The 26,626-nt window shown below is 45.4% G+C and overlaps 1 protein-coding gene across 1 annotated transcript in view; it reads left to right on the top strand.

The window, feature by feature from the left end:
* LOC103008804 (O-acyltransferase like protein) overlaps positions 1–26,626 on the top strand; it is an 82,488-nt gene that overhangs the window by 15,566 nt on the left and 40,296 nt on the right. Inside the window, 7 exon segments of the mRNA XM_057527081.1 lie at positions 603–742; positions 2,267–2,345; positions 12,150–12,291; positions 13,903–14,129; positions 18,162–18,308; positions 18,311–18,340; positions 19,226–19,328. Coding sequence (XP_057383064.1) covers positions 603–742; positions 2,267–2,345; positions 12,150–12,291; positions 13,903–14,129; positions 18,162–18,308; positions 18,311–18,340; positions 19,226–19,328 — 868 coding nt within the window.

Raw genomic sequence — 26,626 nt, 5'->3', positions numbered from 1 at the left:
GGTGGAGGGAATTGGGGGAAAGGAAAGAGAAAGGGAGAGATGAAGAAAGAAGAAAGGAAATGAATTATTTAAAATGAAGGGGAAGAGGACATATACGAGCACAAACAAACAAAATAAGAGATTTCCAGGACCAGGGCTAGAGAGGCATTAACTGTGGAACTTGATTACTCCACGCTTTTACTCCCAAGATTAAAAAACAAACAAACAAAAACCTCTCTCCAAAATAAGGTCCTACAAAATTGGATAAAACAATTTTAAGACATGAGTATTTTCTCCTGGCTGTATGGAGGAGAAAGAAAAGGTACCAAATTTTAGTTACATCTTTTTTACTCCCACAAAACATTTATTTTTTTAAATATTTCAAACTCTTCATCTTTTTCAGCAACAGGTCATGTGTGAGGACGTACGTCATTGTTCTCCGCAGTGAAGAGATGGGCTGTGGGTGCAGAATGCAGGCTCAAGAGTGCCATCTGAATACGTCTCTTCTTTTTTCGATCGTTTAAATGTTAGAGGTTTAGAAGGTGGAGCTGAATGCTGATAAATTCATTTGAAAGTGACACAAGGAAGCTAAATTTGCCCACTTCTTTTGCTTTGAAATTCAGTGTATGACTCTTTCGGGAAGCTGGGAAGCAATATTTTTAATGGAAATGTGGACAGGCTGGGATCTTCCAGTGAGTGTCTCTCCACCCACGCTCCATCGGGGCGTTTCCAAGGGCAGTACTGCAAGCTTCACATCCTGCATGTGAGCGTGGGATCTACACGCACACTCTTAAAAGACTGGTGAACATTGGACTCATGATATGAAACCTGATACAACTCCACTGGTTGCTTATCTTCATTGAAAAAAAACAAACTATTAAGATGTTTTGCAAAAAGTTAAAATTAAATTTTAAACAGTCGGTGGAAACTTGCTTGCATGTCCTGAGTATGGGACATTATAGGAGGTAGTTGTCCACCAACCAAACAGGTCTTCAGATGTTCCTCCTACCACATTGCATGGGACAAGACCTCTGGATGACCTTTGTGGAAAATCCAAGGTCAAGTTCCAGCCAATATTCCTGAGCATTAACTCCTGACTCACCATCAGTGTTTGGAATACCAAAGGAAATGGACTTCCCATTACCCATAATCCTTTCCCAGAAACAGAGCTCTGAGATGTGAATCTGAGGTTATCCTAGCAGATGGGTTGGAACTTTTACAAATACATCACTAAATAGGTTGACTGAGGTCACAGGGCTGACTATCTTCAAAGCATGTTAATTCTTTTACTTCTGGGGGGGAAAAAGCTAGGAACAGCACAGCCTCCTATTAAATACAAAGATATACTTTATGCCTGGCACACAACACTAAGAGAAAATACATTACTGGTTGGCTAATAACAGTTGTATAAAATAACGATAAGAAAACCAAGCTCTTTGATGTTAATGCTATAAAATGGTCTTACAATTGTTAACCAATGGAGATAGGGAGGTTATCACCCAGCTCCATTTGTCACGCTGAGAATTTGACAATGATTGCTTGAGGGTTCATATCCTATTTTCCAAGCAGACTAATGATTTTGATATCAGAGCAAAAGGTGAAACCTACACAATCATGTAAGTTATACTCTTAGAAGAAGCATCCCAGCGATTTTTATTTATAATTTGATCTTTGCTTTATTGGGACCGGCATTCTAATTATTGGCTTGATTTATTAATAAAATCTTTACTTGGTACATTGTGTCCTGCTACAAAGAAATGACAACTTGGCAAATTTGTTGAAAACTGTACGAGTTGTTAACTCTTAATGACCTGTAATATAGGAGAGAGATGCACTGGGGCAGACTACCCCACACTAGAGGCTGCTTTTTTTTTTTTTCTTTTAATTTAAAAAATTTTTTGGCGGCACCGTGGGGCATGAGAGATCTTAGATCCCCAACCAGGGATCGAACCCGTGCCCCCTGCTTTGGGAGCACAGAGTCTTGACCACTGGACCGCCAGGGAAGCCCCGAGGCTGCTTTCTAAATAAGCAGCTACGTTAACCCTTGGAGCATATTTTTATTTAAATATGGGTGCATCTGATGTTCTGTAAGTTGACTTGAAATACTCTGTAATGGAAAAGCCATCTCCAAAGAAGTCAGCAAACTTTTCTTCTTTCAATAACTTCTTTTTTCCTTCTCCCAGTCTGCTGGATTATGGGTAGTACAGCAGCAGCCTTACTTAGGAACAATCGTGCGTATATTCTATGAAAAATGACATTAAAGAACATTGTGGCATTGTGTTCCCAGGATGGAGCTGACTACAGCGTGGGCGTGTGTGTCCCCAATTCTTGTGCTGAAGAAGTTGTGACTGAGATGTCTCGGCTGGGTAGGTCCAATAGAATACCCAGTGAACCTGTTGTCTCAGCATCAAGTTTGAAAAACCCCAGCCCCTTGGAGCCTCTTGGCCATTCTCTTGGGATTGAACCAAACTTTCATCCTGCTAAATCCAATAAACCGAGACTAATGGAGTTTGGGGGGTCTTGGTAGTGGAGGTGGAGGAGTAGGAAGGGAGTGGGTGGAAAGGAGGGGAAAGACATTGAAGAGAAGGTAGGAGCTGAATCTTTATGTAATAACATTTTTAACTTAATCTTCCCTCACTGCCTTAATCAGCCTCAGCTGGCTGGTTAGGTCTGAAGAAAGGAGCTGGATGGTATATGGTTTCCATATTGTGAGGGTTCTCTGCTGTGGCCCATGTGTGGAAATCAGTCAGATGCCAAATCCGGAAAGACGTTCTGAACTGGCATCGTGTGAAGCCCATGTGGTGTGATGGATTAATGCTAAGAGGCCAGCATTTTGTCCTGGTTTTCACCTCCCAGCTGTGTGATCCTGGGCAAATCACTTAATCTCTCCCTGCTCCAGCCTCTTCCTCTGTACAAAGAGGGGTGGACCATGCTATTCAGTCTGGCCCTAACTCTGCAGGCTTACAATCCCCTCTGACTTTAGCCAAGTGGAATGAAAACATTTTAGTCCACATGGAAACTGGGTAGATTTCCTCTAAGTCTTTCAAAATTTTCAAAGGAAGAGCTTTAAAGCCTAAAATTTTTACTGCGAGCGTCTTTTGTACTTATTCTTGTCATCCATCCAAATAAGAACTAACGTGACACATTAAAAGGAAAACATTGTTTCTCTACATACAGAAACTTCCCACACCAAATGTGTGGGTTTCCTCCTCACATTATGAAATTGTGACACTAAGTATCTGGAGGTGGTGCTGACCCCACAAATTAAGGGCTCAGCTTCACATGACTGCTCCCCACTTCAGACACCAATTGTAAGTAGTGGGTCCTGAGGTTACCCACCACTTCTGTCCAACTTGGCTACAAATCAGGGGTTCCCCTGACTCTGATTTGTTCCCAGGATCCTCTCCTCGGGTTTGATAATTTGCTGTAATGGCTCACAGAACTCAGGGAAACACATGACTTACTATTACTGGCTTATTATAACGAATAAAACTCAGGAATAGCCAAGTGGAAGAGATGCAGAGGGCAAGGTATGTGGAAAGGGGCACAGAGATTCCACGCCCTCTCAGGGTGTACCACCCTCCCAGCACCCCAGTGTGTTCATCAGCCTGGAAGCTCTCTGAACCCCTTTGTTTAGGGTTTTTATGAAGGGTCCATTATGTAGGCATGATTGATTAAATCACCGCCCATTGGTGAGTAACTCAATCCCCAGCCCCTCTCTTCTCCCCGGAGGTTGGGGATGGGTCTGAAACTCCCAACCCTCTAATCACATGGTTGGTTCCTCTGACAACCAGCCCCTCTCCTCCAAGAGTCACCTTATTAGCTTAAACTCAAGTGCGGTTGAAAGGGGCTTATAAAGAATAACAACAGATGCTCCTCTCAGCCCATCACTTAGGAAATTCCAAGGCTTTAGGAGTTCTGTACCAGGAACTGGGGATGAAGACCAAATATATATTTCTTATTATATCACAATATCACACATGGTATTAAAAACCTCTTTTAAGTCTTGATATTGCAGTTAGTTTTCTTTTTTTTTTAAATACATTTTTATTTATTTATTTTTGGCTGTGTTGGGTCTTCGTTGCTGCATGCAAGCTTTCTCTAGTTGCAGCGAGCAGGGGCTACTCTTCGTTGCGTTGCGCGGGCTTCTCATTGTGGTGGCTTCTCTTGTTGCAGAGCACGGGCTCTAGGCGTGTGGGTTTCAGTAGTTGTGGCGTGTGGGCTCAGTAGTTGTGGCGCTCGGGCTTAGTTGCTCCACCGCATGTGAGATCTTCCTGGCCCAGGGCTCGAACCCGTGTCCCCTGCATTGGCAGGCGGATTCTTAACCTCTGCGCCATCAGGGAAGCCTGCAGTTAGTTTTCAATAACCTTAAATTGTCCTCTGAATTTATGATTATCCTAACAGCTTCAGGTACATTACCTCTCGATCTAAACCAAATATTTCAGGTGGTATTAAAAAGAAAACCAGTTGTTATATATCAAATTTAAATTTCAGTTCTTGTTGGATAAGCCATAAATATCCTAGAAACAAAGAAAAACTTGCAGAGTTGTTATTATATTAACATAGCAAGTGAATAAATGACTCTCTAATGAGTTAATGATCATTATTATTTAAGAGATTCATCTGTTAGTCTAGTTTTTCTGCCTAATGCTAAGCTTATTAGCTAGAGTTGATATTAGAATAAAATGGAAGGTTAGAAATTATTATCAATACAAAGATATTTTGATGATTCTCTTTGAGGAACTAGAAAAATAAAGGGCCCTGATTAAGGTGAGCAGAGTTGACTTAGGTGAATATATTAGTGGAATTTAGTCCTCACTGCCAAGGTGTTTATCCAGCTTCTGCACAGAGGCAGCAGATAGAAATGGGAGCAACTGTGCCCAGGGGAAAAGGTCTCCATCTGGAAAGGATTTGTTAGCTATTCCTTAAAGCTTGTTGATGAGTTGCCAATATTTCCATTACAGATGTGGAGGCAACCAGCTCAGCAGTAGCTGTTTGTGCGGATTTTTTTCATCTAGATCACGAGGGTAGGAGTCAACATGAGGAGAAGACCGTGGCAGAGAAGCCAAGAAGAAATGAGCCCGGTATAGCAGAGAGAAGGAATATTCTGGGCAGGTCAGAACATATTGCTTTTAGGCAAAAAACTGCATAGTGTGGCTGCCATAGGATGTTATAAAATTTCAACCAACAGACTTTGTGTGAGTTCCTGATAATGAAAATATGGAACACCAGAGGGTCTAGATAAAATTTGGGTGTGATGATCACAAACCTAGTTATAGGCTAGTTCCCTAACAATTCACGTCTGTGTATTTTAGCACCACTTACTGTGTTCTGTTTCCTAGGGTTCCTGTAACAAAGTACCACCAACTGGGTGGCTTACAATGCATCACTCCCATCTGTACCTCCATCATCAGGTAGTGTTCTTCCTTGTGTGTCTCTCTGTGTCCAAATTTCCCTCTTTGTGTAAAGACACCGGTCACACTGGATTTAGGACCTACCCTAACCTAGTATTCAAACCATGGACCTCAGATTGGGACTTGAATACAAGTGCCGGGACTCAAACCCAGCCAGAACCCAGATTGGGATTTGAACCCATGGTCTTTTAATTGAGATCACACACCTGGTCTCAGGACTCAAAGAAGCTGAGGTTCTTGATGTCTCATCGCAGAAAGAATTCAGTGAAAGGCAAAGTGATAGGTAAGAAGTGGGTTTATTTAGAGAGAAGCACATTCCACAGACAGAGTGTGGGCCATCTCAGAGGATGAGAGGCCCCAAAATATGGGGTGGTTAATTTTTATGGGCTGGGTAATTTCATAGGCTTATGAGCGGGAAGATTATTCCAAGTATTTTGGGGAAGGGGTGGAGATTTCCAGGAATTGGGCCACTGCCCACTTTTTGATCTTTGATGGTCGGCTTTGGAACTGTCATGGCGCTGGTTGTGTGTCACTTAGATTATGCTAATGTATTACAATAGTGTATAATGAGGCTCAAGGTCCACTGGAAGTCAAATCTTCTGCCACCTTGGACCTAGTTGGTTCTAACCAGTTTTTGTCATGTCCTATGGCTATGTCATTTTTTTAAAGGTTGCGCCCTGCCCCCTTCCCTCCTGTTTCATTATGACCTCATCTTAAGTTGATTACCTCTGCAAAGACCCTATTTCCAAATAAGGTCACATTCGCAGTGTTACCAAACTCAGGAGTTCCCAGGGTGGGAGTGGGGGTGGAGGGGTGTTAGGGTTTGAAACTTTCTGGAGTGGACACAATTCAATCCAGAACACCACCTAATACCTACTTGCTCATTTGGCTAGGTTATCTGAGGTCCTTTAAACATGACAGGGAGTTGGGAAGGTGGTGACTTATAGACAGATTAACAGGAGAAAATCAAATTTGATTACGTACATTACGGGGCTCCAGGAGACTATGGGACAAGTTAGGCAGTTGAGGATTATGTGCCCTCTGAGAGAAGAAGAATCGGGGAGGGGTTTGGGGCTTAAAAGGGAAGGAAGGCAATTTACAAGAAGGTGAAAAAGAACAGGTGTTCGGTAAACAAATGCTTGCTAGGCCATGCAGAGACAACGGACACAGAGGAATTTTTTTTTTTTTTAAATGGTACTCTTTTTTTTTTTTTTTAACAAATGTTGATTTTTTAAAAAATTATTTGCTTTATTATTTTTTTTAATTTTATTTATTCATGGCTGTGTTGGGTCTTCATTTCTGTGCGAGGGCTTTCTCTAGTTGCGGCAAGTGGGGGCCACTCTTCATCGCAGTGCGCGGGCCTCTCACTGTCGCGGCCTCTCTTGTTGCGGAGCACAGGCTCCAGACGCGCAGGCTCAGCAATTGTGGCTCACGGGCCTAGTTGCTCCGCGGCATGTGGGATCCTCCCAGACCAGGGCTCGAACCCGTGTCCCTTGCATTGGCAGGCAGATTCTCAACCACTGCGCCACCAGGGAAGCCCTCAGAGAGGAATTTTAACAAACAGACTTTGCCGGGTTCCTTCCTGCCACACCCCTAGTTCCTATTATACTGTAGTTATCAATGGTGATGACTCCCTCTCTGGAACATGTCCCCTATCTACATTCTTTCTGGCAGTTAGGACGAAGGTCCAAGGTTCTTCCTGAGACTTTTGGGCCTTGATTGTCCTTAGCTTGAAATAATCTGCGTGCTAAAGAGACACATTTTGGGGTGGCATGTTTTGCTCCTCTGCGCTGTTCTCTTTCCTATGCTCTGTGAGGCCGATTTCATCTCACTTTGCCTACTATAATTAGAATAATGAGGCCTAGATAGTGGAACAATGGTGTTAGCACTGCGAGGGCTGACTTCTTCCCCCACTGCTCTCTCTCATGGATTTCCCTGAGCACTGATTGAGAAAATGGACCTATTTTAATAATAATAACTTGAATTACCCCCAGAAATGCCTTTCCAACTAAGGACTCAAAAGGAACCCAAAACATTTCACAGAATACCATTTTCTGTTCTCAGCTTAATTCAGAAAATATTTATTGAGCACTTTAGTATCTGGCCTTTGTGTGAGACATCACATGTGTGTGCTGGGGGAGAATCAAAAGGATGGGGAGTTACTCATTTTGGGAAACCTACAATTTAGTTAGGAAGGAGTGTCAGTGTGCCTGAGCTGCTGGGAAACACTGTCGGGAGAGAGATGCTCAGCCCCACGGTGAGCGCTGGGGACAGGCCCACTTGGAGAGGAGCGTTGGGGTGAGGGGCAGTGGAGGCAGGGAGAACCAGGCTGGGTAAACAGGAAACATTTATAAGGAGGGCTTGAGCTGGCCTATGTTAGTGCAGAGGTTGGGGGGTGGGCTGTGCTGAAATCTTGGAAACAGATCATTTATTTGGTTTCAAGCAAAGGTTTCATGTTCCCCTGTGTAGACCTGGAATCTGGCGCACTTCAGGTTGATTGAATGTGCGGGGGCTGCCAGTTGGTTTTATTTACTCTGGCAGGATGGAGAGTCAGGTATGGGTGCTTCCTCTCAGTGCTCCTGGGACCTGAGGACACTGATTTGGGTCACTTGGTGACATTGGAAAAGCCCAGGAAGCCCAACCGTCCATGTGCAGTCCAATTCTGAGAGTCTTGGCCCGGTTCCCAGCCCAAGCGCTGCCCCCCTGAGCACAGCGTTTGGTGAGTCTCTGTGTTAGTTTGCTGGGGCTGCTTTAACAGAGTACCACAGGCTGGGTGGCTTAAACAACAGAAATGTCTTTCTCACATTTTTTGGCAGCCGGAAGTCCTAGATCGAGGTGTCACAGGGCTGGTCTCTCCCGAGGCCTCTCTCCTTGGTGTGCGGACAGCCACCTTCTCGCTGTTTCCTCACGTGGTCTTTCCTCTGCGTGCTCACGTGGGTGTGCCCAAATTTCCTCTTCATATAAGGACACCAGTCAGATTGGATTAGGGCCCACGTCAATGGAATATTTAACTTAATCACCCCTCTAAAAGAGTCACATTCGGAGGTACTAGGGGGGTAGGGTTTCATATGAATTTGGGGTGGGCGATTCAATTCAGTCCATAACAATTTCTTCTCAAAGTCCCTTTGAACTTGATTTTGGACCTCTAGGGTTCAATTATGTTCTATTCATTGTCCTTCTCGTCTGACCCTTAGGCTCCCTGGAGCCTTGTAATCGACACGAGAGGCATTTTGCAGGAAGGGGGAGTGATGTCTGCAAGGCAGCCCTCAGACCTAGCCAAGAAGGGTCCTATCCTGGACCCCATATTTAAGGGACGTCACACTTCTCTGGCCTTCCTCTGGCTGTGTCCTCCGCATGGGATGAGATGCTGCAGGGCCAATGGGACGTGCCCCCCCCGGAGCCTGCCCCTTGTCTTCCAGGCCACACTCTGAGTGTCTAGGACCTGGGAATTGCAGCGGGGGTGGGCCTAGGGGGTGGAGCTTAGGTTGTCCATACTCCTGCCCATAAGGCAGTTGGTGGTATAGGAACAGAGCATCTGAGGGGAAAAGGGGTGGGACCGGAGCTGGGGGGGAGGGGGTGGGATCCTGCAGAAGCCCCCGTGTACTCCTGACCCAGGCCCAAGGTAGAAGGGATGGGCCTGAGTGTCTGGGGGACCTAAGCTGATGACGCCTTCAGTGTAACCACGCTTAACCCTTTCTGTGATCTCCCTCAACACACGTACACACACACACACACACACACACACACACACACACTTCCAGCACTATTCTGGCTTTTTGGTTGGGCCACAGCTATTTAGAGGTTTAAAAGTCACTGCCAAACTACAGGGTGGTGTGGTGATGGAGTGGGGCAGAGCCAGGAATGTCATTTAGTTAGTACACTGCCTGGAATATCTTTGGGGTTAGGGGGGCAGTGGTCACCCCATGGATGAAGAAGTTATCACCTTCCGGGTTTGCCCGCTTAGCAGTGAGGACCTGGGTCTCCCGTGTCCTTCAGAGTCTGGACACTGTTGCCCAATGCTTCAGATTTCATCCGCAGACAAACTGCTGACTGTGTGGGCAGGGATTCCCCCGGGGCAGCTGAGGTGATGTCTATTCTAACTTGCTTTAATCGGCTTCGGGGCCAATGAGGCAGTTCCTCTATGATTTAGACGCGGAAAGACTATCATTTGGGACAACTGGGGTACATTTTCCAGCTGCTGCTAAACCTGTGCTTCTTGAAAAGGGAGGCTTCAGATCTAACAGAAAACACACTTTTAAAAACAACGGAAGGTGAAGAAAATGTAATCTCGAAGCCCAGAAGTACAGTTTATCGTTTTATTCCTAATTCTGTTGTCTTGGACTCTTTGTTGCATGGAGGGCCCTTAATGAAAGTAAAAAAAAAAAAAAAGTTTTTTTCCATAGTGTAGAGAAACTACAAAGCTTTTACATCTTGATTTGGGATCTTCCCGTGACCTCCAATATGTGCTGTGCAGTTAAAGGTGACAAGGAAGGTTATGGTGGCTGTGGCTTCGCAGGATGTCCACAGAAGGTCGCCACAGGGAGGAGCTGGGCTTTGCTTTGCAGGCCAAAGAAGCTGGTTTTCTCAGTTCATCCAGGGTCCTCAGGCTGGGGTCCTGATCAGCCGGCCAGAGGCTCTTGAGTGGGTTCACTGAAAAAACAAAACTCCAGTTGATTCTTTCAAAATTAGAATAGAACTTCAAAGGGGAGCAGACTTGTCAGCTTGTCAGTTTTCAGGGTGAGAGTTTATTGGGGAAATTAAAATATTGAATACTACCAGGAAGTAGCTCGGGGAGCATCAATTCACAGCGGTTGGAATTGGATAAAGGAATTCTGCTGCTGTGCCCCCGGTAGGGGTCCCCTGGTGGAGCCCCCTCACTCTTGGCCAGCGCTGAGGACCCACCAACAACTCCTGCTTCTGGTCTCCACCCTTAACAGGTGACAATAAGACTCACAGGAATCACACATTTTTAACCTTTTAGTGGCCTATTTGGACATTTCAGAAACCCTCTGGTCACACTCATGGGAACAGTGGGTACTGGAGGTGGAAGGGACATGAGACTATATTGTGTCCAACCCACCCTTCCTCATTACATACATGAGAAAATGAGACCCAGAGGGCTGAAGTGATTTGCCCAGAGTCACACAGCAAGGTGGCTTGAACCCAAAACTCCTGAATGTGAGTCTAGTAGTGTGGTGAGATGAGGTAGCTTGAGGGGATAAAAAGACCACATCCTTCAAGTTCATACAGACCTGGGGTGAGTTCTGGCCCTGCTACTCAGCAGCAATCATAATAAAGACAACCAACATTTACTGAGCTCTTACTCAAGGCCAGGTACTTTCTAAGTGCTTTAGAGTTCTAGCTACATTTCATTCTCATAACAACCCTGTGAAGTAGGTATCTCCATTTTACCAAGGGGGAAACTGAGGCACAGGGCAATTAAACTAACTCAACCATGGTCAGATTGTCAGGGGTGGATGCAGGCTCCCAAACTGCAGATCCTGTATTCTTTTTTAAAAAAATTAATTAATTAATTAATTTATTTTTGGCTGTGTTGGGTCTTCGTTTTTGTGCAAGGGCTTTCTCTAGTTGCGGCAAGCGGGGGCCACTCTTCATCGCGGTGCGCGGGCCTCTCACTATCGCGGCCTCTCTTGTTGCGGAGCACAGGCTCCAGACGCGCAGGCTCAGTAGTTGTGGCTCACGGGCCCAGTTGCTCTGCGGCATGTGGGATCTTCCCAGACCAGGGCTCGAACCCATGTCCCCTGTATTGGCAGGCGGATTCTCAACCACTGCACCACCAGGGAAGCCCCGCAGATCCTGTATTCTTAACCACTACGCTCAAATTCATAAACTTACCTGAGGAGAATTTTCCTTGTCTGTAAAATAAGGTAAATAATAGCTCCTTATAGGGATGTTGACAAAGTAGAAATAATGAGCAAGACCTGCCTCATAGCAAGTGGGCATTTAATAAACAGCAGTGTTTTTTGTTATTTATAACCAGTGTTGCTATTTTATTAGCACAGCCACGCTGTGCCCCCCATCCTTTGCTGACATTTTGGAAGTCCCCTGGTCTGGTAAAATGTGCACCCCAATTAGCAGCAGGAACACCTGGAAACTTGTTAGAAATGCAAATTCTCAGGCCCCACCCCAGACCTACTGGATCAGAGCTTGCAGGGAGGGGAGGCGGGAAGCGGTCTATTTACCAGGCCCTTCAGGTAGTTCTGAGGCACGCTAAAGCTGGAGACCTCTGCTCCCTAGTCTTATCACTTATATCTTCACAAACTATTTCTCGTGGTGACTAATTAACTGTGTCCTAAGTTGGTGCATCTTAACTTCAATATCAGGCAGCACCTTTCCCCAGCTTGTGGCTTTCATCCTATTTTTCCATCTCATGTCGCATATATCTCTCTTGTGGAGACCTGCTCACAGAAAGATTTGAGCCAGCAATGAGGCCTTTGTGGATTGCCATTCCCAGTTCTGAGTGCTGGGAAAAGATGCAGAGCCTGGGCAGGCTGAGGTTTCAGGAGACCCGTGGTCCACCTCCAGCTGGGCTAAGAGTTCCTAGTTCTGTGAGTTTCTGCACCTTTGAGCTCTAATTTCCCCATGTGTAAATCAGATATATTAAAAGCCAGCTGCCCATTTTAATGTCAAAGTTTGATTTTGAAATAATAAATATGAAAGCTCTTGGAAAAGCATCAAGTATTTATTGCAAAGTAAAGTGTTACTAATGCAATCTTTTTTTTTTCTTCTTGGTAGATATTTTAAGATTCAGAAATGCTTCATTTTTGGCTCCTTCTCTCCCTCTCTTTACAATAAATTCCTTCTCCTCATCTGGTGGGGGTGTGGCCAGATGTGCTACTGGATTATTCCCCGTGGACATGTCTGTTGCCATGTGTCTGTGAGTATAGGCATCTCAGGTGCTGGGTTGGGATGTGCACGTTGGGCTGTTTTATCAACTTTTGCTCACTAGCTACACTTGGCCATTTCATTTTCATTCACTGAATAATGTCTGATCACCATTTACTTTATTCATTTATTTATTTTAAAGGTGAATTTTAATTAAATTAATTAATTTATTTATTTTGGCTGAGTTGGGTCTTCGTTGCTGTGCACGGGCTTTCTCTAGTTGCAGCGAGCGGGGGCTACTCTTCGTTGCGGTGCGCGGGCTTCAGTAGTTGTGGCTCACGGGCTTATTTGCTCCGTGGCATGTGGGATCTTCCCGGAGCAGGCTCGAACCCGTGTTCCCTGCATTGGCAGGCAGATTCTTAACGACTGCGCCACCAGGGAAGTCCACCATTTACTTTATTTTTTTTTTATTTTTTATTTTTTTAAATTTTATTTATTTATTTATTTATTTTTGGCTGTGCTGGGTCTTCGGTTCGTGCGAGGGCTTTCTCTAGTTGCGGCAAGTGGGGGCCACTCTTCATCGCGGTGCGGGGACCGCTCTTCATCGCGGTGCGCGGGCCTTTCACTATCGCGGCCCCTCCCGTTGCGGGGCACAGGCTCCAGACGCGCAGGCTCAGCAGCTGTGGCTCACGGGCCCAGCTGCTCCGTGGCATGTGGGATCTTCCCAGACCAGGGCTCGAACCCGTGTCTCCTGCATTAGCAGGCAGATTCTCAACCACTGCGCCACCAGGGAAGCCCCACCATTTACTTTAAACAAGAAAATTCAAACGTGTTCCAGAGGGAGCCGGCCACACCCAAATGTGATGGGCTTTTGGGATCACTGAGAAATGTATTCCATCCCCAAATATTCCTGTTCCTATCATGTGACCACTGAAGATGAATTTCTTTTATTTGAGGCATTGCTTCTCCCCCAAACACCTCAGCAGACTTGCCTGTTAAGTCTTAGTTGCATCTGACATTGTTTCTTAGGACAAACTAATGGCAGTAGGCTTGCTGGCCCAGAGGTCGGATCTTTTATAAGGTGCTTTCCTGAAAACCTCATTATTCTGCCCCCAGTAGGAGATGCCCATGTCTGTTTCATCACCCTGCCACCAGCATCAAAAGCTCCCTTTGTGAAAACTAGTGTCAATTTGATAGATTCATAAATTGGTTTAATTTACATTTTTAAAAAATTGGTAATAAGGGTTTTTCTTTCTAAGTTTACCTGCTATTCATACTCTTCACTCCCTTTTCTATGTCTGTGTTAGTTGGGTTCTTACTGATTTTTTAAAGTTCATTCTACAGATGAAGGATATGACTCCTTAGTCATATCAGCTGCAAATCTCTTCCTCAATGTGTTGGTTGCTTTTTGTTTGTTATGATTTTTTTTTTTTTTTTACAATTATAGTAAGGGCTTTAGTGGAATCCATTCATCTTTGACTTTGTAATTTCTTTCATTATTTTTTCTTAGAAAGCCACTCCTAATCCTTAAACCTGTTAATGTTTGCCTACATTTCAGTAGGGGGCTGGAGAGGGTTTTTTTCCCCTGGGCTGTCTTCTCTGCATCTTACGGTGGTGCTGGGGTGAGGTCAGGCTTGGTCACATGTGTGTCATCTCCCTGCAGGTTCCTCACCTTGCTGGGCCTCACCCTTCCTCTGGCTGGAACTGTCTACGTGGCAGCCACTGGGTGGAGGTCAGACCGCAAGGCATTGCCCACACCTGGAGCGCATCCGGCCACTTACGGGAGTCTGCCTTTGAGAGAGCAGGTGAGGAGTGAGCAAAGAAACAGAATCCAACGGACTGATTGCCTTGCCCATCCCTCACTGTCAGGAACCCCGAGCAGAGGGAAAAGTAGGTATGCTAACAAACCAAGACCGCTCATGAGAGGTGACTTAGATGACGACGCTATTAGAAAATAACCCCTGCAGAGCTGGGGTCTAGTGATGCCCGAGAGCTTCTAAAAGCTGGAGTGAAGGTTGGGTCTCTGCTCTTCACGGTTCAGTCTTTGTTTACCATCAGTGTGTTCAGGCGAGGTCGCTGAAAATGCTGCTTTCTTTCTTAGGTACAATTATGCAGTGTGTTTTTGTGCAACTCAAAGTCTAGGTCAGAACAGAGATTGGGTTGCACTACGGTAATCCTCTAAGGGACCATCCCATGAGCACGATGTCTATTTTCAGTGTCACAGCTACACGGATGACTCACAGAACCTTCCTGGCGTTCCTGAGGTAAATGATTTACATATAAGCTGAAGCCAGGGGAGTGAGTGTGTGAAAAACATGAGGGGATTACAATGGAAATAGACAACCTGGCACAGCCTCGTGACAGGCTGGGTAGGGATAAGTCACAGCGGGTTGTGTTTTAGTTAAAAATTAAGAGCGTTACCTTTATTTCCACCTGCCCATATGGCAAGGCAAATACACACACACACACACACACACACACACATTCTGAAACAAGAATAGCCTCACATGCAAGTATTTTTAGAAGATGTGGAATAATTTCTGGCAGAGCCTCTGAGGTCCACGCGATTGTCCTTCTTTTACTCCAACGAGAGGGAAAAAAACAAAACAAAATTTCAATGACTGGACCAGAAGAATATGAATACGTGCTCAAGTAGCTGCAGGGAATGCATCCAGTGTGGAAGGCAGTGATGACTTTATCAGATCCTATTTGGATCTTCAGGCAAAAACAAAAACAGCAGCAGCATCAACAAAAAACCCCAACAATGAGAAAAACAGCAAAAGCATGTTTGTATAAAGATGATAAAATATAAGCGCTGAGAAGGCTTAGAGGTCCCTGTGCAACCTCCTTCCCAAATCGGAAGCCCTCGGAACCCATCGTGATGGGAAGTTTCATTGTCAGGCTTCTGCACGGCGGCAATCCCTGCTGCCCTATAATTTCTACTCTTGGGCCCTGGTTTTTGCCCTCTGGGGTCTCAGAAAATAAATCTGCTTACTCTCTTGTTTCTATTACGGCCCTGTCAGATGTTGAGGACAGTTTTGATGGCCTCCCCCAAGCCTCAGACCTCTCCATTATTTCTCACCTCACGTGGTTCAAGAACGCTCTCTGCTCCCTGGCTGCCATCTAGAAGGTTCCAGGGTGGGCTTGGCAGAAAGAGCATATGCTTAGCAAACCCCAGGCAAACCTGCCTTGGTTTCTAACTCTGCCCTTGGTCAGGTTGTTTGACGTCTAGGAACCTCAGTTTCCACATGTGTAAAATGGGGACATTTAATGGAATTTGTTGAAGGAATTCAATGAGACAATGTGTCCTCACCTCCTCCTAATTCGTTCCTCTTTTCCTTGTTCTCCCAGTTAAACCAGGAGAGGGAGGAATGGGTAGGGGCTTTAATTGGTCAAGACCTCTTACTAGACTGACCTTGCTGAGGTCAGCTGGGTTCCAGGGACCTGCCACATGCTTCTAATTGTCAGCTTGAGGGTGAGCCTACAGTCACCAAAATTCACCATTGCTTATCATCGGGTGAAAGGCTAACCCACAGAGCCTGCATTTTAAGACCAGATCACAGGCAGACACACCTGGTATGGTTCTAGGAATCAGCCCCTGAAACTTTAGGTTCTTCACCCAAAATAAGGCTCTCCCTGATCGGGACACTAAGGTTGTGTTAACTTTTTTCAGCAGCTACATTTAACTGTGGTCTCAAAATGGGGGGTTTCTGTGTTCCATTGCTCTAGCAATTTTTTTTTTTTTTTGTATTTAATGCCATCAGAGTAAAATATCACATTCCTGAATGTTTGGAAATAATCAAGATGGAGAGACCCTTAGGTTCAGCATTTTTTTCTCTCCACTTTTATACTCACCAGGAAGTCAAATCAACATAAGACCACTGAGTCTTCTAGATGTTTAGAGCCAAATAGGGTATTTCGGATTCCTAGTTCTTTATACTCCAAATAATCATTGCATTTGCTTAGCATGGTTTCCTGTTACGTGAGCCTGTTGTTTACTATTTAGATGAGAAGAATACCAGCGAATGTTTGAGGACGTCTTCATGAAGTAAATAGCTATGGATTTCGGCCCCAGGGCTCTTACTCTGTGGTCTGTTGCTTAAAGTGGGCTCATAGTAATTATCACTGAGAAAATCCAGAAATTCGAAGCACTGTCACACCCATGTTTCTCAAACTTGGGTGAGCACCTGAATCGCCTGGAGGGCTTGTCACCACACAGATTCCCAGGCCCTGTCCCCTCAGATTCTGAGTCAGTAGGTCTGGGGTGGAGCCCGGGACTGTGCACTTCTAACAAGTTCCCAGGGGGTGCGGAAGCTTCTGGTCTAGGGAGCCGCACTTAGGGAACCAAATGCATTGTTCCACCTGACGCTCCCTGTGCTCCTGTGGTTTACGATACTTTCCATTTACAAATGAGCGAAATGGGACTCAGAGAGGCTGTCTTCTCTATAGGCCAGTTATTTTCAGACGATCTGATAGCTACTCTTAGTTAAGTTCACCCGCAAGTAGAACTTAGATGAAAAACAATAATAATGATAGCAAAATGTATTCAGTTCTTGCTTGCCAAGTTAGGCATTGGGCCAGATATTTGACAAATATTGTTCTTGAATCCTCACAACAGCCCTGCCAAAAATGTGCTCGGTTTAAAAGTGAGGAGAGAGGTAAAGGAATTGGCAGAACTGGGCAAAGCCAGGTCCCGTGACCCTGCTTTGCAGTTTGTGGCTTCTCGGGGAACCGAGGGGAGCCAGGATATGAGGTGTAGGACAGTGCTGGTTGCGCTGTGACAATGCCAATTCCTGGGGAGAGAAAATTCTTCTAAGTGGAAGGGTGCGCTTCATGCCTTCAGGCAGGCACATTTGAGAGCGACGCCCATGGAAAAACTCATCTTTACAGCTGGAACCTCAAAATGCTAGTTAATTACGCTCTTCCATTTAAGAAATGGATTTAGATTTCCAGAGCTTAGTTATAAGCCAGATCTCGATTGTGAATAAGTTTCAATTCTGCAAGGACTTCTGCCCACAATGTCTAAGGCACCCGGCTACGTCCTGGAGAAGAAATGAGTTTCTTGGAGCCGGCTTGAGTTTTGGAGGCTCCCGTTTCACAATTCCAGACACTTAATCGGCTCTCAGGATGAGCCAGATCAAATGTGTTTTAAATTAAAGGGAATAAATTAAGTAGAAGGGAGTCACCATTCTTAAAGCAATAGGGCTTAAAAGAGTGAGTGGTAGTAGCTGTGACACTATCTTATTTGTTCTTCACAATAATCCCATGATTATAAGATCTACTTTGATTCCCATTTTGCAGATGTGGAAATTTAGGCCAGAGAGGTTAATTCACTTACCAGAGGTCACACAGCTAATACATGACAGCTAGATTCAGAGCCAGGAGTGTCCAACTAACTCTAAGGTCTGCACCCTCAGCTGCTGCTCTACCGGCCGCTCTGTTTTCATACTGGGACAGGTAGGGGTGTTGCTGGCAAGTGATTCATTCTTGGGAAAGCACTAGGGATGCCATTTCAAGTGACATGCTGGCCTTATGGAGCATGTGATTTCTTAATGATGTCTAAATCTTCCTTGCCCCAACCCTTTTTAAAACAGGACCGGGTCGGGGGGTGGCAGGCGTTGGCATTCTTGGGGACTGAGCTTGGGGAGCGTATTCTGTACGGGACAGTGGGGTCACCAACCTCAGGTCAAGACTGTTAGGGAAAGTCAAGGTTCATAGGGGAGGGAGACCAAGTCCAAAGGTCCACAGATAGATTGGGGGGGGACCACGGAGAACCGAGTTGAGCTTTCCAGGGTGGCAGGGAGGGAGCGTCCGTGTGGCGGCCAGGATCACTGGTTTGTGTCTTTTGCCTCTTGTCTGTGGGGCGGCGTGTGGACTGGTCTGGCTTTCAGTGTGGACAGTAACACCTTTGCTCCCGCCCAGGATTTCTAGGAGCCATGGGCCGTGCTCTGAAATGCTTTTCTTGGCAGAAGAATGTGCCGGCGCTCTGGACCACAGAGATGCCGGGAAGCATGTGCTCTGCCCTGAACGGCCTCTGAGTATAGAGCCTTCTCTGGATCGTGACTGGGCACATGGTCAGATGACCGCATGGCTGTCTTTGGGTGTGGAAAACTGAGGAATCTTTACGAGCCGTCGAGTAAGAGAGGAGCTTTTGTGTAGGGGGATCACGTTGGGCCCTAGGACGGGAGGCTGCAGCCTTCCACTCGAGCAGCCTTCCTTCTGTTTCAGAGACAGAGCCATGACTTCCCATAAATGAGTTTTCCAGGCCAGTGTCCAGTGGTTGTTTTACCTCCTCTTGGGTGTAAATCAGGCACCTGATTACCAGGTGAATAGTGATAGCTGAGTACTGTATTTTCATCGTCCAACGAGCCGGGTTCCCTCTCGTCATGATTAATGAATCCAGAAACTTTTTTCTTCCCTCCTGGAAAAATCGGCAAATATAAATAAATATTGTGCACTAGTATGAAATCAGTGTTTCTCGACCTTCTTTCTGTTGCTATACTCCTGACCCACTCCCATCAACAAAGTGGAACTCTCTAAGTGGGGACCAAACACACATATCAGAATTGAGGGGAGGGGCCAGCCCGGGGTAGTTTGAAGATCCTCCCAGGAGATCTGAACCATGAGGGACAGGTGATGCTGCTATAGCCCCAAGGGCGCTGCTGGCCCTGTAGAGGCACAAAGGAGCGCTAAGCCCTGGTTACGATTAGCTACCTCAGCCCCCATCTCTCTCTCTTTTTTTTAAACTTTTTATTTTATATTGGAGTATAGTTGATTGAAGTATTTGTTGTTGTTGTTCGTTTGTTTGTTTTTCACCATCTCTTATTCCCAATCCAAGTTCTCCTCTTAAGTGAATTACGGGGATGCATAAAACCCTCTCAATACAACTGAAAGTTAAAGGTGTTCTTCTTGCTTTTTCTGAAAAGATAAATCACATGATTTTCTTCTGTTAGATAAAAAGATATTGCTTTTTATGTCTGTGACAGATAATGTGCTTGAATGGAAAGCCAGAGTGCTTAAAAATCCACTGTACCTTTATTCTCGGAGTGGCCCATTCTATCTTGGCGTTGACACATTTTTCCTGATCAGGTGATATGGTGTTTTCTCTGCTGTTGTGCTTGTGGCTGCTTGTTCGGGGATGTGTGGATGCGGATGTGTGGCTGTTCTCACTTTAGTGAGAAAAATTGAATGGCTCACGTTGACTCACCTTGGCCTTCGCTTCTGTGCATCTTCGGACAGTAATGTTCTCACCGGTTCCTCTCTTTCATATCTTCAGTTTATTAAACGATTTAGGATGGCTGTCTAAAATGGGCCTTTTACAAAAGGTGATTTTATTTATCAAAATTGTTTATTTCAGTGGTTCTCAAATTCTGGCTCATGGTATGGTGCAAATTCATGATCAAGTTGTCAGTTCTCACTACAGTGAAATGTAAAGAAATAAGGAAATGATGTGATATTACATAAAGCTATATTTATTTAAATTAATTACTAAGAGGTAGATTTTCTTCAATGTTTGATAAATGTAAGGCACTGTGTTAAGTCCTTTGCAGCATTACCTCATTCAGTCCTCAGAATGTTCCTATACAGTAGGGACAACTGTTATAATAAAATCCCGTTTTTTCGTTCTTTTTTGGTTGAAGTGAAATTCACATCACATAAAATTAACCACTTAAAGTGAATGATTCAGTGGCATTTAGTATGTTTACAATGTTGTACAACCACCACTTCTATCTATTTTCATCATCCCCAAAGGAAACCTCATACCCATTAAGCAGTTTCTCCCCAGTGCCCCCTACCTCCAGTTTTTAGAAATCCACTGTCTGTGTCTGAGGATTTACCTGTTCTAGATATTTCATATAAATGGATCACACGATACGTAGCCTTTTGTGCCTGGCTTCTTTCACTTAGCATGATGTTTTTGAAGTTCACCTATGTTGTAGCACAAGTGTAGTACCTCACTCCTTTTTAATGGGTGAGTAATATTCCTTGTATGGCTAGACCACAAAATCTCCATTTTAAAGATAAGAAAATTGAGACTAAAGAGGATGGTCCTGGTGGACCCATCGTCTAAACCCAGGCAATTTGACTCCAGAGTCTGTGTTCTAGCCACTGTGCTGGCCTGCCTCTACCTCTTTTGGGTTAAATATCCCTTCCTTCGTAGGGAGATGGTCCTGGTAGATGGCAGCTATTTTTATTAAATGCTAAGCATTCATCCATCCAACCATGCTCTATTGAATGCCTATTTGCCAGGCATCGTTCTAGGTCCTGAGGATACATCAATGGGTAAAACAAACAAGGGCTTCTCATGGGGCCTCCATTTATGTCTGTGTGTGTGTGTGTGTGTGTGTGCATGATTGGCAATAAACAAATAAACAAGAAACAACCTGATAGTAATAAACATCAGGAAAGGAATAGAACAGGGGGTTGTAGCTGTTTAGACTAGGTCAGAGAAGGCTTGTCTGATGAGAGGCTATTTGATCTGAGACCCAAATGGCAAGAAGGAGCCGGCCATGGGAAAATCAGGGTGAGATAGTTTCAGGCAGAGGGAGCAACTAGTACCAAAGTCTAAGGCAAGAGAGGGAGAGCCTTGTTAAAGGAGCCGAAGGAAGGCTGAGGCATGGTGAAGGTGGAGGAGATGAAGACAGGAGAGACAGGCAGGGCTGGACTGTGTAGGACCTTGCAGCAACACTAAGGAGCTTGGACATGGGTCCTGGCGGACTGGGGAGTTGCTGGATTGCTTTAATTTGGAAAGTGATATGATCTGACATTTTAAGAACAATCCCTCTGGCTCCTGTGTTAATAATAGACCTAAGAAGGTCAAGAACAGAAGCAGGGAGGTTGATCAGGTGACTTTCGCCATATTTCAGATGAAAAATGATAAGGCTTGGACTGCAGTGGTGGTGGTTAGAATAGAGAGACAAGGTCATGTTCAAGATATGTCTTAGAGGCGGAAGTGTTAGGACCTGTTGATGGATTGGATGTGAAGTGTGAGAAAAAGAGAAGCATTGAGGACGATTTCTGCTTTTTGCTTTGGTAACTGAGTAGGTGGTGATGGTATTCATTGAGACAGAGAACACTGGAGAAGCAGGGTTTGGAGGGGAAAATCAAGCTTTCTCTTTTGGACAAGTTAAGATAAAGGGACCTTTTAGACATCCATGTAGAGATGGTAAGTAAGCAGTTCACTGTGTAAGTCTGGAGATCAGTGGAAATGTCAAGGTTGGAGATGGAAATCTTGGAGTCCTTGGGATCCATGCAGCATTTAAAGCCTTGGCACTGAATCCTAGGACCTCTGGTGTCCCAATCTGTAGAAGCTGGGAAAAAGGGGAGGAGCCCCAGAGGAGTCAGAGAATGAGGGACCTGTGAAATGGGAGGACAAGTAAGACACCTCAGGGACCAGGAAACCAAGAGAAGAGAGCAGTTCAAGAAGGAAGGGTGTGGTCTACGGGGCTCACGCTGGGGGAGTTGAATATGCCAAGAAGTAATCTTTGCCTTTGGCAACATGAAGGTCTCCTGGTGACCTTGTCCACAGTGCCTCCGGGGAACGATGGAAAAGGAAGCCTGGCTGGATCGGGGCGAGGATGGAAAGATGTGGAGTCACTGACTGGGGAGTAGAGCGAGATGGTTAGTGGGGATCAGAGAGGTCATTAAAGAGAGGCGATTCAAGGACATGTCTATGTAGGATGCTGGCAATGGCCGAAAAGGAAGGCACATACTGATGGGTGCTGGAGAGCTTGGTGTTGGCCAAACAACAGAGCCATCTTCTGATCGTGCCTCATTAAAAAAATTTTTTTACAAGTCCATGACATTAAAAAGTGTATGAGCCACTGGATTAGGTGAGAACTAGCTCCCAAACAGGGATTACAAATAACCGTCCATTTTCTGCAGCACTTACTTTTCTGCTATCCTGGTGGCTTGCTCCCTCTCCTCCTTCAGGTTTTTACTCAGATGTCACCTTCACAGCAGGCCTTCCTTGTCCTCTTTATTTATTTTATTTTATATATATTTTTAATTTTTAAAAATGTTTATACAATTTTTAAAGTAAATTTATTTCTTTATTTAATTTATTTTTGGCTGTGTTGGGTCTTCGTTGCTGCACGCAGGCTTTCTCTAGTTGCGGCGAGCGGGGGCTACTCTTCGTTGCGGTGCCCAGGCTTCTCATTGTGGTGGCTTCTCTTGTTGCAGATTATGGGCTCTAGGTGCACGGGCTTCAGTAGTTGGGGCGCACGGGCTTAGTTGCTCTGCGGCATGTGGGATCTTCCCGGACCAGGGATCGAACCTGTGTCCCCTGCATTGGCAGGCGGATTCTTAACCACTGTGCCACCAGGGAAGTCCCAAAAATGTTTATACAGTTTTTAAAGGTGACTTTCCATTTACAGTTATTACAAACTATTGGCTATATTCCTTGTGCTGTATAGTACACCCTTGAGCCTGTCTTACACCCAGTAGTTTGTACCACCCTTCCCCACCCCATTTTGCCCCTCCCCTCTCTCCCCACTGGTAACCACTAGTTTGTTCTATCTGTGAGTCTGCTTCTTTTCTGTTATATTCACCAGTTTGTTGCATTTTTTTAGATTCCACATATAAGACTTCATGTGTCCTGATTTATCGTTTTTCTTTATCTAACAGACTATAGATGCCACTTTATTTATATATTTATTTTCTGTCTCTCTCCACTGGAATAGAAGGCAGGATTTTTCTGTTTTGGGTACTGCTGTCATCAGCGCCTAAAGCAGCGCTAGGCTTATAGTACTGCTCAATAAGTAGTTGTCGAAATGACTTCTGAATTGTTTTATGACTCCGGCGTGGTAGGTTCTTGGGGGTAATGCAGAGGAAGTAGGGTACAGAATGAGCTGAGACCTGACCACTAGGGCAGCAGCTCATGCTCGAAGGTGGCCAGAGTGACAACAGAGAGTAGCCAGACAGGCAAGGGTCAGAGTCTACCGTCTGCACTGAACAAGGCCACGATGTGGGAACCACTGGGCACCAGACACTCCAAGAGGGCATAGCTGGGTCTAACCAGGCAGTTGAAGTCCAAGTGCAGGGTGGGAGGCTCTGGAGGTTGGGGAGGTCCGCCCAGGGGACAGCAGTTCAAAGACCAGAGCTCTGTTCCCTGCAAGGAGACTAGTAAGAACAAGAAAAAGATGCCTTAGTCTGGCTAGGGCTGGTTGGCAGAGCTCCAAGCCCGGGGAGGGGAGCTGGCGAGGACAGATCAGGTTGGCTGGAACCAAAGCAAAACTCAAGCTGGAGACTTGCCACTAGGAGGGAAGAATGAAGGGCATGAAGGCCACTAGTCATCCCAGGGCCATCAGTGGGAATCAGAGACAACAGAGAGCCACTGGGTCAGCCTGGAGTTATCCAAAACACAGGCCAAGGCTACAGAGATTTCAGATGTCCAAGAAAACTACAAATAAGCACCCCCCCTTTTTTTTTTTTAGACTTTTGGTAGGAACTTTATAAATGTATTTATTTTTGCTGTGTTGGGTCTTCGTTTCTGTGCGAGGGCTTTCTCTAGTTGCGGCGAGTGGGGGCCACTCTTCATCGCGGTGTGCGGGCCTCTCACTATCGCGGCCTCTCTTGTTGCGGAGCACAGGCTCCAGACGCGCAGGCTCAGTTGTTGTGGCTCATGTGCCCAGTTGCTCCGCGGCATGTGGGATCTTCCCAGACCAGGGCTCGAACCCGTGTTCCCTGCATTGGCAGGCAGATTCTCAACACTGCGCCACCAGGGAAGCCCCACCCTTTTTATTATAAAGATGACATACCTGACCCTGGGCTCAGTCTGGGGCCCAGGGAGTGCTTGCTTTTATCAGTGCTTCTCAGAATATGGTCTCTTCCAGCATCATCTGGAAGCTTGTCAGAAATGCAGATTCTCGGGCCCCACCCCAGGTCCACTGAATCAGGCCCTCTGACTGTAGCAAGCCCTCCAGGTGAAGATGCTGCCCGGTAACGTCTGAGAACCACCGTGCCAGCCCTGGCGTGAGAAGCTGAGAGTGGCAGAGGGTGGGAGCCAACAGATCCTGACACAGTGCAAGAGACCAAGACATAACGTTTCTTTTTTCTTTATTCCTATTTGCTTCTGTTTCTCATTGCCAGTCTCAGTAACTGTTTTTTCTTTTTCCCCTTCCAATTTTCATTTTATTACTTTAGAAAGTGCACATCGTCTTTTAAATAAAATTTTCATTCAAACAATGGAAATATTACTAACAGTGATATGTAGTATTGCCACTGTGCTAAGAGATTAAAATCTTTTATCTCATACAAATCTCACAATGAACCTATAAAGTTGGAAGCAATATCGGGCCCATTTTTACAGATAAGGAAGTTGATGTTTAGAGATGAAATAACTTGCCCAAGTCCTCCCAATTAGGGAAGTTAGAATCAGAACTGAAATATAATGTTTTTTCATGGGAAATCTATGTCTTAACCACTAAGTCACTAATATATTTACACAGTAATACTAAAGACTTCTGATTATCACTGGTGATGGTTTTGCAATCCTTTTCTATCTCTCAGGCTGACTTCATACATCTGTGTTGCAGGATTTTATTCTTTCCCAGTCTGTTTAGGTCACTGGGTCTGTTTAGCCTCCTGGAACGAGTTCTCTTGCTCAGAGTCTGTTTTCCTGCCAGCCTTTCTCTTTGTTCTGTCTTTGTGAACTTAGGATGGTGCATGCCCGCACACAGAGTGAGACCCTGATTCATTCTTTCCGGAAATTAAGAGGAGGCTGGAATCAGAATTGGCTGTGCTACTTCCTCAACTCAGCACTCTCTTTTACATGTCTCTATAAATTTTGTTCCTATTATAGTGAATCCAACTTGCTGCATCTCAAAAGAAACTCTTGTTGGAAGAGAATAAAGGCATTCTCCAACCCTCCCTGATCCCTTCCAAGTCCTGCCCAACACACACACAGCCTTCTTTTGCAAGAGGAAGCACATTTGTTCTTTTTTTAAAAAATTAATTAATTAATTAATTTATTTTTGGCTGCACTGGGTCTTCGTTGCTGTGCGCAGGCTTTCTCTAGTTGTGGCGAGCAGAGGCTACTCTTTGTTGTGGTGCATGGGCTTCTCATTGCGGTGGCTTCTCTTGTTGTGGAGCATGGGATCTAGGCATGCGGGATTCAGTAGTTGTGGCTCACAGGCTCAGTAGTTGTGGTGCACAGGCTTAGTTGCTCCGCGGCATGGGGGGTCTTCCTGGACCAGGGCTCGAACCCGTGTCCCCTGCATTGGCAGGCGGATTCTTAACCACTGCGCCACCAGGGAAGCCCTATTCATGGTATTTGTCCTAATAGAATTTGAACTATATTAAACCAGCAAAAACACCCTTATTCCTCAGCTGATGGACAGCACATTTCAATAAACATACAGTCAGATTCTCATGGAATCTATGTTCGACAGAATTTGTATGGCTCATATAAATTAATAGCAATTGGATCCTGTAAATAAGAGACTAATGGAAATGATAAAAATAGAATAAGATACAACTGGGAGAGGGGCTGTTTGAAGCTTGGGATGATGGTCATTCCGCTGTCAAGCAGAATTAATGTGTGGTTGGTCAGAGCAGAAAGGAATACAATATTGGGACAGAATATGGAACCAATGGGATAGCAGAGTGGCAGTCATGTAATGAGACAGCAGAAGTTTAAGGAGAAAAGGGAACTTCAACTCACGTAACCCAAACCCTTCATTTATACACTTTCTAAATCATGGTTTGTTGCTGAGCCCAGATCTCATTACTTAGGGTCCATGGCTCTCTTGTTACACGGCACTGTCACAAAACAGGAAGGGAAGCATTGAAACAATCTTCTGAGTTCGTCAAATGGACTAGGTAAGGTCTGACTCTGGTCTGCCTGGGCTTGCATTCTGGCTCAATCATTTACCAGCTGTGTGACCTTGAGTAAGTGTCTCAACCTTTCTGTGCTTGAGTTTTCTCATCTCAAAAATGAAAATAGGGACTTCCCTGGTGGTCTGGTGGTAAAGAATCTGCCTTCCAATGCAGGGGACGCAGGTTCGATCCCTTAGTCGGGGAACTAAGATCCCACATGCTGAGGGGCAACTAAGCCCACACGCCACAACTACTGAGCCCTCACGGCTCAACGAGAGAGCCTGAGTGCCACAAACTACAGAGCCCACGTGCTCTGGAGCCCGCACGCCACAAGTATAGAGAGAAAAAAATTTTTAAACCTGCACACCACTACTTGAGAGAACCCGCGCGCCACAACAAAGAGCCCGAGTGCCGCGGCAGAAGATCCCGCATGCCCCAAGCTCTATAAATCTAGTCCTCGTTCTGAACGCTTGACAGAATGCTTGCTCTTTCAATATCTTTTGGGCACGTGGCACTGGGTTGAGTAGCCTGTCCTGCCCTGTGGTCTTCTGGAGGAGAGGGACTGGCAT

The sequence above is a fragment of the Balaenoptera acutorostrata genome, chromosome 13 (assembly GCF_949987535.1).
Source record: "Balaenoptera acutorostrata chromosome 13, mBalAcu1.1, whole genome shotgun sequence".
NCBI lineage: Eukaryota > Metazoa > Chordata > Mammalia > Artiodactyla > Balaenopteridae > Balaenoptera > Balaenoptera acutorostrata.
The sequence above is the reverse complement of the archived record's forward strand: the minus strand, read 5'-3'. Positions and strand labels throughout refer to the sequence as shown.